This window comes from Drosophila obscura, unplaced genomic scaffold, assembly GCF_018151105.1.
Source record: "Drosophila obscura isolate BZ-5 IFL unplaced genomic scaffold, ASM1815110v1 contig_4, whole genome shotgun sequence".
Classification (NCBI taxonomy): Eukaryota; Metazoa; Arthropoda; class Insecta; order Diptera; family Drosophilidae; genus Drosophila; species Drosophila obscura.
This window is the reverse complement of record NW_024542828.1, coordinates 10,792,755-10,809,393: the sequence shown is the minus strand read 5'-3', so window position 1 is coordinate 10,809,393 and position 16,639 is coordinate 10,792,755. Positions and strand designations below refer to the sequence as shown.

The following is a 16,639-nucleotide window of genomic DNA, read 5'->3' as shown; positions in this document are numbered from 1 at the left end:
AAATTCGTCGCTTTTCACTTGTTTTGTTCGTCGTTTTGTTCGTTCTGCAAATTCAAGAATTGAAATGCTCCGTATAAACCTTGTCCCGATAGCGATAAGCCACAAAATGCGATGGATCGGTGGCACTCTAGTGGTTGATTTACAGCACTGGTAGAGAGAGGAGCTCATTCAACTACAAATTCTCAACAATGGCGAATGGAAATAATGGACTTAAGTGAATGTGAAATGGAAAGAAAATGCGTGAATTAAGCCACTGCGAGTGCTGGAAGTGTTTAGAAATTGAATGAAATAAGTGGGCATGAAAATATGCCAGAGTTATACAACAAAGACTAATTGCAAGTGCAAAAAAAACCCCAATATTGTACACGGTCTTTCTCTCGCCCTCTCTCTGCCCCTCTTTGTTCCTTCGATGTTGTGCAAAATGAGATTCTACGCTTTAGTTTGTAGCGTGTTTTTTTTGCTTGCCAGCGGCTCGATTGCATCAGCTAAGGCCACCGACTCGGCAGAAGTTGTGAGTGGCAGCAGCAGTGAAGAAAAGACGGTAAGAGGCGGGCACGCAAAAGGGCAGGCAGTCAGCCTGCCAGCCGGGTGGTTTTTACGCATGTCCCACAAATGTCAATTAAATATTTCATCAAATTATGTGGTTATGCTGGTCATCATTTGAGTTTTTAACATACTTTACTGTCTGCAGGACTGCACGGACCTGGCTCGCGATGAGGAGGCCCTGATGGTGTTCTCCACTTTGGGTGGCGGTCTGACGGCCATCGATCCGGTTACAAGTGAAATACGCTGGACAATAGCAGATGGTAATTACCCGCACACCACACACACACATTTCTATTTCCATTCCCATTCCTATTCCGTCCACATGGAAGCCAAAGCCCCGACCCGACCGACTCTTATTCCCCATTCCATGCACGTGGAAGCCCAAAGCCGACCCGTGCTCTATATTTTAGTTGTGGTTTGTTGCTTCCCAATAAACTTTTTACCCCATTTATGGAGCGTGCCGCTGCGTGTGAGACATGAAACACATGCCCCCCCATGCACCATATGCACTGCACCGGCGTACTCCTTCCAAGAATTCCCGTGGAATGCAATGCACTTTGAAATGCAATCTGTGCGAAATGCAGTGCAACATAAACATGCGTCTTGATGAGCTCATCGCCCGCCACCGCCATGACATCCGTAACAACACAAACAGATGGTGAAACGAGAGAGCGAGAGAAGATATTGTTTCCTTCTCTTTAATTTTCCCTCTCCTCTCACGCTATGTCTTTTCTGTGTTTGTGCTGTGTGCCTCTTGGGCTTTGATAAGAGGTCTCACGTATGAATATACGCAATCTAGACAGGCACACAATTCCTTTCAATTAAGTTGCCAGCGCGATATCACCAGTTGCTGCTTATACTCTACACCCCATTTGTGGGTGTTTTTAGACTTTGGAGCGATTTGTGAGACAATTTGAATTATTTATCAGGCGTGACGTTGTGATTTTTAATGGTCTACAGGTTATAATGGTTGTCATAATCTTGCGGTCAAGCTCCAGAATTGTTTTTACCAGTATATTCTACTATATGGGGTGCTAAAAGCAGTTTCCAGAATTAGAAAAAAATGCAAATGTGATTCATAGTCGGATCAGAGGTTAAAGAAATGGAACGTAAACAGTGAGAGTCTCAAAGCGTTTAGACAGGTGTTTGTTGGGCCAATTGGAGACGTACTTACTAACGAGTGGAATTGCAATATTATCGATTGGTTTGTGTAGTAGCAGACATTTGAAGCAAGGCTATTTATCCAATTATGATATAATTTACATATAACTGTAACTGGTCAGCTACTGTAGTAAAAGGAAGATGACACTAGTGCCAGACGAATCCTTTCCTCAGGGTTTTATTTGTTGTATCAGATCAGGGTTATCGGATAGCTCATTTAATTTTAATTTAAATGCACAAAGAGAATTTAAAATTCGACTTTCATCAAGCCCTAAATGTCTCTTTTTTTATTGTTTTGATTCCCAGCTCTCTTTGATTTCCTATTTATAGTACACTTGGGCTTTCTTGTGCGATTTTTGTGCTAACATTTTCGATTAACAATGCTCTCAAGACGCATTCTGCTGGTCTTCCAATGCATTGAATTTGAGTTATGCCCACCATCAATTCCCCAGACAATAATTTCTATTCTCCCAACACACATGTTTTTGTTTTAGGAAAAACCAAAAAAATCCACGCCCCGTAAAGATTGTTTTATGCGATAACTTGCGTTTGGGATGGAACGTTTGTATAATTAGAAATTTTGAATGCTGTCGCATATATTCGGGGAACTGCAATCATTAACAGAGGCGAAAGCAACATGTGGGGATCACAGGTTTGGCCTGGCCTGGCTTGGCCATGCCCTGAGGTTTCAAAGGAAAAAAAAATCACATCCGTACTATGTGTTATTCGTGTGCACACTCGTGTGAGATTCATTGAAGCCATTAATTTGTTTGTGTCTATACACAATAATTACTACGATTTGCCCAGGCATAACATAACAGATCTATATTTCTGATATATGTATAGTAGATTCGAATTCGTTTTATTCTTTTAATATTACCTCATCACATGTCGGCGGAAACTTGTTTTTTGGTGGTGTCTTCTAGCGGTGGAAGCTAATTAGAATCTATATGCTAATGAAAGTGCCCGGCGGCCCCACAGTGGGTTAAATGACCTGCCCCAGAAATTGATTGTATTAGTGGGATTCCATCCCTCTGCTACCACAGCCATGTGCATTTAGGGGGGTGACGCGGCTGGCTGTAATTAGTGATAAGAGCTCTCTGGCTGGCAATAGAGGAGAATATGGAGAGATATTATGGAGTGCCAGGAACCGCGTGGCTCATTGCTAGTATATCAATTTTTGGTTCTCCCCACTCTCTTTATCGCTACCAGTCAGTCCCATGCTTTAGCCATTTGCATTTGTCGTTGAAGTCGTTATTTGTTCGTTATTCCATTCTGTTGGCCACGGCGATAACAGAAATTGCCAACAGGTTGGCTGCCGGGGGTAAACAGTACGTACATATGTCATACATATATGTATGTATGTGGCAGAAACAAAGATCGATCTGACTGCCAAAAGAATGCATGTGGAATTGGTTGTTTAACCAACTGTTATATGCCTCAAATTACTCTCTTGGTGTTTTTTTTTTCTTCAAGGGAAACACCAATGTATGTTGATGTATGAAAGGGCTATAGAATGTCTCTAAGTGTCTAAGATTTTCAGTGGAAAGGGTTCTTAAATGTGGTTCTACATTTTAGTTTTTCAGGGGAATAAATGTTTATGGCAAGGGCTCGTTGCCAACAGACGTTTACTTGTTTATGTAGCCTCATTCGCGTGTTTAAAGTTTATAGAATAAATAAGATAAGGGTTATCTGGAATGGAATCGATTTTAGACAGATTTTATTACAACTCAATAGACCCCCAGCCCTAGCGACTGATAAGTGACATGAAAACGATTTCGATGTGAGGGTACGACAATAAAAAAGGTTTAACTTTTTAGCTTTTCCATTATAAATACTTTTATTCATAGAAAAAATTATGAAAGATGCTATGTTGATTGTGATTCCCCTTTTTGGTCGAATCAAACTAAGATACGCGCTATCTTCAAGTATTTTAAATGAGAATTTATTAATAGTTTCCGTAGCGACTACTGATTTTCATTTTCTACTACTTGTACTGCTTGTTTTAAATACCTTAATCGAACTGCTGTCTTCATCGATTCATCCGTAGTCAATTTGAAAACCTGAAACGATTAATCAATATTTAAATTGGAAATCATTGATAATAATAAATATTTCATTTCGCTCCTCCATTTCAGATCCCCCCATCGTTTCCGAGCCGCAGGAGAATCTCCAAATGCCACACTTTCTGCCCGATCCACGGGATGGCAGCATCTATCAGCTGGGCCAGATGGGCAGCCTCAAGAAGCTGCCCTACACCATACCCCAACTGGTGGCCAATGCGCCGTGTCGCTCCTCGGATGGCATACTGTACTCCGGCAAGAAGAGCGACACCTGGTACATGGTGGATCCCAAGACAGGAAGACGCGAGAAGGTCATGGGCTTTGGGGATGCCACAATGGATGGCAAGGAGGGGGAACAGATTGGCTGGGCCACCTCGCGGGCCATTTATTTGGGCAGGACACAGTACACAGTGATGATGTTCGACAGTTTGGCCAAGGATAAGAATGCCAAGCCATGGAATATCACATTTTATGACTACAATGCGTTGAGTGCACCGCCAGAGCTGGTCAAGGAGTATGGTGAGTGGAGCATAGGAATTCTCAAGTGCACATCCATAGCTAATAAATATGTTCTTTCCGCAGAGTACATCCACCTGACGACCACCACAAATGGACAGATCGTAACCCTAGATCGCAAACAGGGAAAATTCTTGTGGCAGCGAGATCTGAGCAGTCCCGTGGTGGCTGCCTTTCTGCTGGGACCTGATGGCCTGCTAAGTGTGCCTTTTACCACCCTCTCGGATGAGGCCTATCAGGCGATACTCGAGGAATCTAAAACAGGGAATGTAAACACTGTGAAACTATTGTAAGCAAAAGGAAATCCACCACCGCCCCCTTTCTGTTGTAGCTGTACTAAATGTTTGGCATTCTTTCAGTCAATCGCTGTATGTGGGCGAGCACCAGAGTGGCTTGTATGCCATTCCCTCGCTGGTGGATAAGAATACGGCAAGGATTTCCACCACACCACCCGTAAAACTGCTCGACGGACCCGTTGGCGAGCAGAACACAAACAAGGAAACGGATCCCAAGACCGTTTACATCAATGATGTGCTGCACGAGCATGCGGGCATCATGCTGGGCCACTACAATATGCCCAATGAAGGGCAAGCCAATCTGCAGCTATCCCCCACGCCAGCGGGTGTCAAAGATGTCCAGAGTCTGGCGACCATCGACAACTACAACGATGGCTATGGCCTGTTGGCCAACAATGAGAAGAATGCCGCCGACATTGGCGTGCAAACGGATCCGGAACTCGTGGAGATGGGCATTAATCAGCGTACAAACAGCAATACAATCAATCGTACCAAGACCATCATCCTGCAGAACAGCAACAAGGTGCAGGCATTCATCAATGAGTGGTTCATGGAGCATCCAAGCGGAAAGGTGCACCAAATACTGATTGTCATTGTTCTCGGGATGATTGCCCTGTTCTGGTACACGTGCAGCACCATGCGGGAGCTGCAGAAGCAGAGCGAGAATGGATCCAAAACGCTGGCCCTGACTGCGGATGGTACAAACGGCAGCGGCAGCAAGGGGAGCAACGGCAGCAACATCAGTGCCGAGGATCTGGTGGATCTGGGCAACGGCCAGGTGCGTGTCGGCAAGATCAGCTTCAATTCGAACGAAGTGCTGGGCAAGGGCTGCGAGGGCACCTTCGTCTTCAAGGGCTCCTTCGAGGAGAGGTCTGTGGCCGTCAAGCGACTCCTGCCCGAATGCTTTACCTTTGCGGATCGCGAGGTGGCGCTGCTCCGCGAATCGGATGCCCATGAGAATGTTGTGCGCTATTTCTGCACCGAACAGGATCGTCAGTTCCGCTACATAGCCGTGGAGTTGTGTGCCGCCACGCTGCAGGACTACACCGAAGGCGATCGTTCGCTGGAGCTGCAGCATCACATTGATGTGTGGCAGGTGCTGGGCCAGGCAGCCTCCGGACTGAGTCATCTGCACTCCCTGGACATTGTCCATCGCGATATCAAGCCACAGAATGTTCTGATCTCGCTGCCCGATGCCAAGGGCAAGGTGCGAGTGATGATCTCTGATTTTGGTCTGTGCAAAAAGTTGAATTTCGGCAAGACAAGCTTCTCCCGCCGTTCGGGCGTTACGGGTACAGATGGTTGGATAGCGCCCGAAATGATGAGGGCCCAAAGAACGGTACGTCCGGATACAGATTTTTCTTTGGAATCTCTTTTAATGTGTTCTTTTTATACAGACCACCGCTGTGGATATCTTCTCGCTGGGCTGCGTCTACTATTATGTGCTGAGTGGCGGCCATCATGCCTTTGGGGACAATCTGAAGCGTCAGGCCAACATACTCTCCCATGAGTACAATCTGTCGAAGCTGCGCTCCGATGATGACAGCGACAATAGCAAGACCGTAAGCAGTGGGAATGCCTGCCCTGAAGCATTCTCTTGATTAATCTGCATCTCGTTTCTTGTAGGTTCTTGCTGAGCAGCTAATTTCCGACATGATACACAAGGATGCCCAATCGCGTCCACCCGCACGCTGTATTGGCAATCATCCTTTGTTTTGGGATGAGCCCAAAATGCTCTCCTTCCTGCAGGACGTGAGCGATCGTGTGGAGAAACTGCAGTTCCATGCAGAGCCTCTCAAATCGCTGGAGAAGAATGGACGCATTGTGGTCCTGGATGATTGGAATGAGCATTTGGATCCCATGATCACAGACGATCTGCGCAAATATCGCGGCTATATGGGCGCCAGTGTGCGAGATCTGTTGAGGGCGCTGCGCAACAAGAAGCATCATTATCATGAGCTGACGCCAGCGGCCCAGGAGATGCTCGGTTGCATACCGCACGAGTTCACCAACTACTGGGTGGATCGCTTCCCGCAGCTCATCTCGCACGCCTATCACGCCTTCAGTATTTGCTCGAATGAGCCCATCTTCAAGCCGTACTACAGTGCTGGCTATCACTTTTCGCGTCCATGGTACTTTGATGCCGACGATGCGCTGTTTCCCCTGCTGATGCGGGATCCCAAGCCACTGCCGAAGATGGGCAGCCCCAAGAAGACGCCGCCATCCATGGCCAGTCAACAGCTGCAGCTGCAGCAGCAATTGAAGCTGCGTAAGGGTGCGTATAACTTCCGCAAGGCCAGCGATGAGCTGCCCATCGCGGGAGTGGGACTGCAGCGGAACCTAGAGCTGGATGCCAGCCACCACCAGTCCCTGGCGATGGATGGTGATCCCAAGCGGGATGTATTTGCCAATTTCAAGTTCCGTCGTTCAAAGGCGGCGGCCAATCGCAGCACCTACAAGGACACGCAGGAGAAGGAGAAGTACGTGAGCTGGACTTTGCCGCCCACAACGCAGGACTAGGACACACAGATAAATCATTTATTTATCATTTAGATGCAATCATTTATTGATTAATTAATTATTATATTATATTTTTAGTAATATGTTGTGCAATTTGTGTATATGCAGAGAAAACTATTCCAAAACCAATTCCCTATAATTCAGTAGCAAAAAGATAATGTACGAATGTGAAACTATATATTTTGTATACCAGCAGCGATGGATAATGTTAATAGAGAGGATAACGATAATGATAATGATATAGATGTATAGTGTGTGGTGTATCCGTCGTCTGTCGAATGCACGCAATTTAACTGTGATAATTTTTATTTTTCTGTTTTTGATATTCTATGTAATGATGTAATAATGCCCGAGTGCAAAGAAATGATCTAGACAAATACGAGTTGGAGTTTTATATTAGATATACTTAGATACTATATTTATGCATTAGTTAAGCGCCCCCACCCCCACCCCCTGCTGTACTTCCAGGCAGGGAGCGGAATCCCCCACTCCCCTCCCATCCACTGACAAGCGGAATATTTAATTCTAAAAATCACTTAGTATTAGTTTTTGAGTGAAGAAAAGAAAAAAAGAGAGGGGAAAGAGGTCCTCATTGTGCGAATTTTATCTGAATGCATTTTCTAGCAAGTCTTTAAATCTTAATCAAAAATGAAAAACTAAATAAAAATGTAATAAAAACTTGAAAAAACAATTTATTAATTATGCTATGTAACAAAAGGGGTTTCAACAATATTTTCTATGCATTTTTTGTTTGGCTATAAGCGGCTGAGAGTTTTCCCATATTGAACAAATTTCATAAATAATTCGATGCATTAACAATATTTTTTAAAATAATTTCTATACAAGAGATTTTGATTCTTTAGAAGAAAAATTGTGGTAACTAGAATTTTGTTTTGTTTGGCTTTGGCGTAGTTTTTCATAGATTCCTCCCGATCCATCCGTTCCCTTAGTTGGAGGACTTCATGAGGGTCTTCATCTCCTGGCGCACACAAAACCTGAAGGCATCCCAGCCCTCGGACTTGGCCACAGACTGTAAGGAAGGGTTATTTTGGCAATTAGTTAAAGACCAGGAGGTAGCTCAGAAAAGAAAGATGAAAATTTGGGTAGACACACAAGTGATTGGAGGAGCAGAAAAAAGCAAAGTGAAAGCATAAAAATACTGTGGGTTCGGCGGCACCCACTGACCTCTGCACCTTGGGGCTCGAGCGATTCAAGGGGTACCTCTATACGTTCGTCCAAATCTGGAGCATCCTCTTGCTAAGGAAAAGAAAATATAGGCAGCTAAAAACCTGAACAAAAGTGCCATTAAATGGAAATGGGGGAGGTTTTAATGCAAAAAGGTTAAAACATATATTAAACTATAACAAATTAACAATGTAAACAATGTTCCTGACATTTTCAGAATGTTTTCTTCAGGACACAAACCAATAAAAATCAAATTTCTTGTGCAAATCAGAGTTTAATGATTTCATGGCCAATTTGAAAGTAAAATTAATATTAAAAATAAAATAAAATGCGCTTCTGTTAAGAGAAATTATAAATTAACTAAGGAAAACATTGAGCTTAGAGCTAAGAAAACGCTTACAGGCAAAACGAAAGCACACACAAAAATGAGTAACAGTGAGATTGGAGCGAGAGGCAGGACATTCGATTATAAAACGATAATGCAAAGAACTAAACGAGTGGATTTAATTAGTTTAATTCAGTGCCAAAGCGCATCGCTGTCAATGAAGTAGTCCAAATGCCGGCAGACGCGATGTCGCCAGGCCACAAATATGGGATAATCGGGCTCGTCATAGGCATCCAGAGCCTCGTTGTAATCAAAGAAACGACCACTTACTTTGAAGCCGCGATGCAGGCGATCCTTCATGATGGCAATGAACTCCTTGTAGGACAACAGACCATCGCCATCGGCATCGAATATGGCAAAGACAGTGTCAATCAAATGCTGACTGAGGCTATAGCCCGTGCAGATCTTCACAGCCCGTGAGAATTCCTCTGTAAGCAGCAAGAATAAAATGAGTTTCTGTAGCGAGGAACGGACAATTTCTCCCACCCTTTGATATGGCCCTATCTGCCAGTGTATACATCCGCATGGCAATTGTAAAATCATCCAAATTGTTCAGAAAATGACAAAAGTCACGGAAATCATGAAAGGTTATGCCCTTTTCATCCTTCACACGCTCTAGCAGTCGCTCCAGGAATACATCGTACTCATCGGTGGCCAAGTAAGTGTATCTCAACAGAATCTTGGCAAAGTCCAGCTCACTGATGATGCTGTTGCCCTTGGAGAACTCATGGAACTCCAGCTCCAGCACCTCTGTCTGCAGATTGTCCATAAAGCGATAGAAATTGTCATAGTTGATGACTCCCGTGCCGCGTTTGCCAAAGAAATGCAGCTGCAATGTGGTGGACACCACATGACGACGTTGCAGTCCCTCGCCATCGTTCACATAGTCCTTCTGGTAATGATTAAGGATAGTAGGATTAGCAAAACTAGTGGATAAGTTAGATGCTTGTTAGTCACACTCTGGGGATCTCATGCTTCGGGTTTACCTCAATGGGTGGCACTTCATGCTCGAGCTCCTGGGACTCTTGCTCGCCGTGCTTCTCCTTCCAAGCGCCGCTGAAAATGCGCTCCATCTGGGTATATGTACATGCCGGCGGATATAGTGGGGATTTGTGTTGGGGGGGTTTTTGTTTTGTTTTTGGGGGTTTTAGAGAGAAGAAAAGTTAGGGGATTTTAGTGAGGATTATGGTTATGGTTTTTGGTGGGAATTTTGGTGGCAGAAGAACAAAAGTAACTTAAAGCAAAAGCCAATATACATATAGAAATATGATCTATAACGTAACGTAAGGTAACAACGTAATAACGTAAGCAAAACGTAACGTAACATAAGACAACGTAAGCTTCTACATACAACGCATACGGTAGGACTTATGCGACTTAGTGGCATATTTTTTGAGCCATATTTTTGCTCTTGCAGCGAAGCCAACAAAATTAGTATACGAATTTATTCTCCCACTTACAAGACCCTTCTTCGCCATGGGCATACGGCTATTCTGCATTTCTCTTTTCTCATCATAGGACACTAAACGCGAAAGCTGATATACGAATTGGGAGGGGGGAGGGAGATACGTGAGGGTTTGACAAATAAAATAAAACAAATAAATCATATCTTAATTTGAGGTTATGTGTCTAGGGGGTGCAGCTTACTTCCATTGCCCTAGGGCTGGCTTAAACGAATTTTCATTTATCATAAATATTTGAAATATTTAAATGATAGACTTAAATTAAATTGGGACAACCGAAAACAATGCTTACAATTCGCTTGGTTTGGGGATCAACATTTTGATTCTCTTTAAAGGCGCCAGCCAAAATGGAAACTATCTAATGAATAAAAGCAATACATATAAATTATAAGTAAATTATACAAAAAGCAATAGGAAGAACCCATAAATGTGGGGCTAGCATTAGCACCACTATTTACCACTAGAAATTCGTCTTTGTCCACGCGCTGATTGCCATCCGTGTCGAACATATTGAAGGCAATGCGAAAACCAGATTTGGGCTCTGCAGAAGTTCGGGAAAAATTTACATATATTAAAGGGTATATTTGGAAGGAGTAATCATCTATCGACTTACTTGTCAAAATGGAGAGCAAGAACAGGTATTCCGTGTAGGAGACAATGCCTGGAATTTAAGAGAAAAGTTAGGTAAAAGAATAAAATATAAACTATGAGTTTCGGAGCATAAAATTGTTGATATATTCCATGGGAGCATTTAATTTGTAGTTATTTAAGGCTTTCATTAAAGGAGATTCAAGACTTGTACTGATGTCCCTTACCCTTATCTCTCAAATTACGAAACAATCGCGTGGAGCCCTTCTTCAATGCGGGTGTGTTTTCCTTGTATTTGTCCACCTCATCGCTGGATAGCTGCCGGCGCTTCAGACGTGCTATAAAAATAGGGAATATTTAGTAAGAAAATAAAAAACTAAAAATAGCACTTACGTCTGGGCTCCTGTTCTACCACAGATTCTAGAAAGTCCTGGGGCGTCATGTACAGCTGATCATCGAACTCCACGGAGGCAAATTTGATGAAGCGACGCTCCCGTGCCGTAAGCTTCACATTTTCCAGCTCGGTATCATCGCGCTGCAAAGGAATGGATGGAATGGATTGGATTGAATTGAATTGAATATTGAATCAGAGCCAAATCGAAAGGATGATAAAGGTAACTTAATATGCCTGGTCTTCTGGCCGTTGTTATACTCTCGAATAATTGAAATAAATCAATGGAATGATTGGATCGCGCCACGAACACCGATATTTCCGCCGCTTGGTCACAAAGGCAGCAGCCGCGACAACAAAAGCATTCGCTGGGGTATTGCAATCTGCTGCGAGGTCTGGGGTCTGGCGGAGGTCTCCAATCTGGTGACGTTTTGATTAATGCCTGCCCAGTGGGCACCGGCATCCAACTGCTCTCAGAAATATTAATTTGATCCGGTTTTCGGATCGTACATGTAGATCTTTGCATTTAATTCGAATTTTGACGATCGACGCGGACAGGATTCCCACGTTGTGATGTTTTTGCCTTGCGCCTTTGGCAAATAAAGTGTCAAATTGATTTTGAGAACATTTTTTGGCTGTGGCGTGAGAGAGGGTATCATCCCTCCTCCATTCTCATCCCAATAAATCTGACATTTAATGCCACCCACAAAATCAAAAAAATGTAATCTAGACCCTGTCTCGTAGGGGGGCCCACAGGAATGACTCAATTGTATTTTATTTGTGGTGCAAAGACAACTCCCAGGCCATAACTCTACTCCTCCTCCTCGTTCTCCTACTCCTCCCAGGAGTACCCTGCCACAGACACTCATTCAATTCAATCCGAATCTCCGATGCCCGAACAAAGGCCAATTTGAATGTTAGACATGTGCAATGCAGCAGCAGAAAACACTTCGCGGCGGACACGCCTACGCGTCAAGATCGAAAAAACCAAAAGACCAAAACACCGAGAGCCACCACAGCTACAATTCTTCATAAAGCCAAAAGCTGACATCATTCTGCAGGCTGTAGTACTCGGAAGGAACAGTAGTTCAGAAAGGGTTTGAAATATATAAATTTCAGCCTTAGAAATTCAGTAAAAACTATGGGATATAGGACACAGATTGCGACACTTAAAGGCAATTCCTTTCGTAGAATTTGGCTAAACAAATTATACAAATGTAGAGCATGTTTCAAAGGAATATCTTGTGCTGAATCTTAAGCATTTTTAACCCATTTTTATCCTTAAAAAGTTCCTCTAGTATTTGCTTATTTCTTTTCCAGCCTCTTCATCAGTTTTCCATGGCTTAGGCACCACTGTGCTGGTGGACTTGGGGAGCTCAGAGTACAAGGAGGGATTTGATATGGCTGCAGGCGCTGGCTTTATAGGCAACAATTAAAACTCATTCATCATCATCAGGCGCAGTCGTCGGCGCAGTTGTCATAACACACATGTCAGGGACAAACCACAAACCAAAACCAAAATCCAAAACTCCGGATTGAAGCTCAGGCCACGCCTGCGTCTGGCATTGGGACGCGCGGACGGGGGACGGACATGCTCGTATTTTGTGGGTGTATCAAATCCAGTAACCAGATCGATTGATAGATAAATTTATCAGTAACTGGCATTCTGTCAGCATTCAGGAGAGTGAGAACATTGGATAGCCGCCTGCAGGTGTGTGGGCGTTTCATATCGTATCATAACTACTTTGCCACTTCATCATATCATATCATATATCTCCCTGCCGCTGCTGTGGCACACACTGGTAATGCATTTTTCAAGGTGTGTGGCGCATGATTTCATACGAATTTGTGGCACTTACAATGTGGCATTATGAGTATTTGATCTTGAGATATTAACGAATCGCAGAGAGATGGGTTTTAATAGCGGATTTAGGAGTGAACAAATCAAGGATTTATTAAGCGGAAATGTTGGTATGGCTGGGGAAAATCTATTGAGATCTTTTCTCAAACTTCTCTCTCATGAAAACTAAATTTCCACGGGCGGTTTGCTATCTGTTCAGGTGGAATTATCAATGGTATTTCCTCAGGAAGCCAACAATATCAGTAGAGGGCTTCCCCTACCCCATTAGCATGACTAATGCCTAATGCCCCTTCCCTTACACCCCATAAAAAGTACTTGGCAATATAATCCTATCTCTCACCTACTTCCAAAGCTATGCTCTGATAAGCAATTGCTCAAAGCCCTGCCCCCACCCCCTACCAATGTAAATATTAACATTTCACACCACAAATCGTGGAAATACTCGTATGCAGACAGGGGGGGGTCTTATCATCAGACACCCTCTATAGGGCGGCACGCACTGCACATCAGCGTCTGTCTGGTGGGGTCGGTCTCTGTCTCTCCACCCAGAGACAATGTCAACAGGTTGACAAATGACGGGTAGATAGTGCTGCGGCTTTAATGGGTATTTTTGGACACCCTTTGGCCGAGGGTTACTATGGAGCAGCAGTACCGTGGAACTTCTTTGTTTATGGTAAAACATATTCCAGTGAAACTTTACAGGCAGCAGTTGTAGGGGTTTTTCTATAGTTATACCAAATTTCATTAAAATTCGTTGACTAAATCATATAGCTGCGAACCTCTTAGGGTATTAAAAGGTGCGGCGACCAAACAGCTACATTGCCTCTCTAGCTATTGTTGATTTTTGTTGTTTCATTGAACTTGGACACGCACCTACATGAATACCAAAAACAGACAACAAAAATTACAACATTCAATGGGGGGGAGTGATAACGACCCTGAACCAAATATCTGCTTCTTTTTACGTGGGACACTGCACACACATACCCACGGAATCCATAGATCGTAGGTAACATGACAATAAAGAGCTAATTAAATCATTGATTAGCTAATTAAAACGTAAATGAACTCGTAAAAATCGACATTAGTGCAGCGAATGTCGCGAGCAAAACAAAACAACTGAAAACAGCTGATGGCGTAACGTAACGAGCAACACAGTAGCGAAACGTAATGCAATACCACAATCTAAAAATAGCTGCGCGAGTCTTTTTACGTCCCAAAATTATTGACTTTTTCACACCAGGCACAACACTTTTTTTTTTATTATTTTGGTCGCTTTTTATGCACATATTTACCATGCGCTTCTTGAGGCTCACTGCATTCACGGTATTCTCCAGGGCACGGAGTTTTATAATTGCAATTACTGCCGCCACGGAAATGGCACTGCCGCCCAGCAGCGACAGCAGGCGACGCGTTCTTTTGCTAAATCCACCTGTATTCACCGGTCCACTCGAGTATTTGGCATATCTGCACACGGCCACGCCCACATTGCTGCGTTGTGTGATTAGTGCGCCTGTTTTAACCGATAATCGGGCCACTAAATTAGCCATTTTAGTCCGGGATCGTGGTAAAAAAAAAGAAACGGTAAACGAATGACAAATAGAAAACGTGAAACGTAAGCGCGTTCGGTTTGGCTACGTAGTAAACATCAGTGTTGCCAAACGGCGGAAAATGACTCAGTGCTGCATCTAGCCGGAGGGAAAATTGAGCGCGTAATTTGAAATTTAGTGAGTGATAAAGGGAAATTTTGTTGTATATTATTCGGATGCCGTTAAAATGAAAAAATAAAAATAATCAAAGAAATAGCGCAATGAGAAATACATTAAACATATATGGGTAAGGTAAGTCGTGAAACATATATAAAATATACATATGTATATAAACAAAAACCCCCAACTAGAGCCTATGTATTTCGCAATACAAACCTGCATATTATATATCGTTCTCAGAAAATGGGTCTACGTGCCCAAATTCACACAGAACCGCAGAAAGAACATATTACCAGAAATGATTTCCAATTAAAAATCCTGGCAACGTCAATTGTTGCGGTTTTTCGCCTTTGACGTATTTTCCAGCTCCCCAAAACCTCAGATATTTTTGGCACAAAACTATTGTATTTTTGGTAATTTTTTATGGTGCATGACCAAAATGTTTGCCAATGACGCGTACCCGGGGGAAATACGCAAACGAAAAAAATATTTCATACCAAAATGCGCGTCAAGAGTCCAAAGTTCTTCCAAATGAGTCATTTTGGGGTGGGTAGGGGAAATCGGAATAAGAAATATGACAAAAATGCAACTAGAAATCAACAATAAAAATGTCGAAATATTTTATGGGCAAACAAACGACAATAAAATGATCTAACGAAAGAAAAAACAAAAACCTGTTGCACCATAGAAAATTCAACAGAAATGTTGTTTGTTCTTTGGGAAACGGAATTCTCTTGGATTGGATTGGATTGGATTCTCTTGGAAAATAAATACATATCAATTTCATTTGATCGGCGAAACCTTATACCACCGCTACCCCTCTCTCTCTCTCTCTATCTCTCGCTGTGTCTCTCAGGTGTATACCACTGATAGTTGACACTTTTTTTGTTGTAGGAGGAGGCTTACTCCATGAACTCTCCAATCTCGCAGGTCGTCTGAGAGTCGCCTTTGCCTGCGACTTGATCTGCGGCTGCAGCTTCCTTCTTCATGGTTTCGTTATGAGCTCGTAAATTATTTGTTTCAATTTTAAACTGCAGCATTGTGTTTCCCTTCCATTTCCTGCGAAAGTTGTAAAAGAAGTAACCGGCACTCAGGCTGAGGCAGAGGCAAAGGCAGAGGCGCCACTGCAATCGATTCTTTCAGTTCCACCAAAGATCCGTTTGCACACATAAAAATTGTGTATGTTGACGCCTTCTCCTTCTTGTAAATATCCTCCAGGCAAACAGAGAATCCTGCCTTATATATTCAATATTTTTGGTTGGTAATAAAGTTGTTTCAATTAGGGTTTCCGAAAATATAAAAAAATATACTTGGAAGCTTAGCGCCAGCCACAGCCAGCCCTGGAGGGCGTTCTTTCGGTGGTTCCCTTTTTGATTTTGTTTTTTTTCTTTACCAGTTAATTAGTTTGGCATTTAAAGCGGTTTTTTTTCTGGAACTGGAAATGGTCTTTAGGCCCTGCGATTAGGTAATGTTTCAAGAGTGCCAGAGGTATTTTTGGGCCTGGGCTTGGGTTTGGGGGGCATTTTTGGGTTCAAAATTCTTTTTGGGTTTGCCGCATCATTTAACGGTACACATGAAATTGATATACGAGGCGGAGGCTGACATTCAAAAAGGCTGAAGAGAACTGGAAATCAGATTATTGATTTCATTGGAAATCGGTCGCTGGGTGTAGATGATATCATTTAAAAAAAGTTCAATGTCAATCAGTTGAGAGAAAGGTTTTTGGGGGGCCCACCTGTTGAGCGAAGTTCACTCGAAGTTCATTGAGTTGCAATTAAACAAATACAAAATAAAAAGTAATAATAAAAAAAAGAGGAGCAGGGACCACACACACGCAAGGCGCTGCCCTGTCACACACATAAATACAATAAATCTCAATGGCACATGCGGGAATATAGAAGGAACTCTTGCATCTCAGATGCATCACCTTCAAGAGCACAGAAAAGGGTGCCAAC

General features: G+C 43.1%; 3 protein-coding genes across 15 annotated transcripts in view; 2 read left to right on the top strand and 1 right to left on the bottom strand.

Annotated features, from left to right (window-relative positions):
• Window positions 1-157: 157 nt before the first annotated feature.
• LOC111070152 (serine/threonine-protein kinase/endoribonuclease IRE1) lies at window positions 158-7,774 on the top strand. The gene is made up of 7 exons (XM_022360496.2): window positions 158-541; window positions 692-806; window positions 3,846-4,289; window positions 4,353-4,575; window positions 4,646-5,921; window positions 5,980-6,144; window positions 6,209-7,774. The coding sequence occupies exons 1-7, from the start codon at window positions 299-301 to the stop codon at window positions 7,100-7,102; spliced, it is 3,360 nt and encodes a 1,119-aa protein (XP_022216188.2). The 5' UTR covers window positions 158-298; the 3' UTR covers window positions 7,103-7,774.
• A 111-nt stretch (window positions 7,775-7,885) lies between these two features.
• Window positions 7,886-14,586, bottom strand: LOC111070154 (calcium uptake protein 3, mitochondrial). 13 transcript variants are annotated; one of them, XM_041595003.1, is made up of 12 exons: window positions 14,271-14,586; window positions 11,117-11,258; window positions 10,951-11,061; window positions 10,749-10,796; window positions 10,594-10,676; window positions 10,428-10,493; window positions 10,133-10,207; window positions 9,632-9,745; window positions 9,159-9,561; window positions 8,943-9,100; window positions 8,287-8,359; window positions 7,886-8,134 (listed from the first exon to the last, which is right to left on the bottom strand). In XM_041595003.1, exons 1-12 carry the CDS (start codon window positions 14,523-14,525, stop codon window positions 8,049-8,051), a joined length of 1,614 nt encoding a protein of 537 aa, XP_041450937.1. In that variant the 5' UTR covers window positions 14,526-14,586; the 3' UTR covers window positions 7,886-8,048. The 13 variants fall into 13 exon arrangements, with proteins under 13 accessions (XP_041450937.1, XP_041450939.1, XP_041450938.1 ...); XM_041595005.1 differs by having other exon boundaries at window positions 9,659-9,745; XM_041595004.1 differs by having other exon boundaries at window positions 9,159-9,564; window positions 9,659-9,745; window positions 14,271-14,585.
• Window positions 14,587-14,797: 211 nt separating this feature from the next.
• Window positions 14,798-16,639, top strand: part of LOC111070153 (rho GTPase-activating protein gacF) — a 54,728-nt gene continuing 52,886 nt past the window's right edge. The window contains exon 1 of the mRNA XM_022360499.2: window positions 14,798-14,816. The gene's annotated coding sequence lies outside the window, so the exon portion shown is untranslated. The remainder of the gene's footprint in view (window positions 14,817-16,639) is intronic.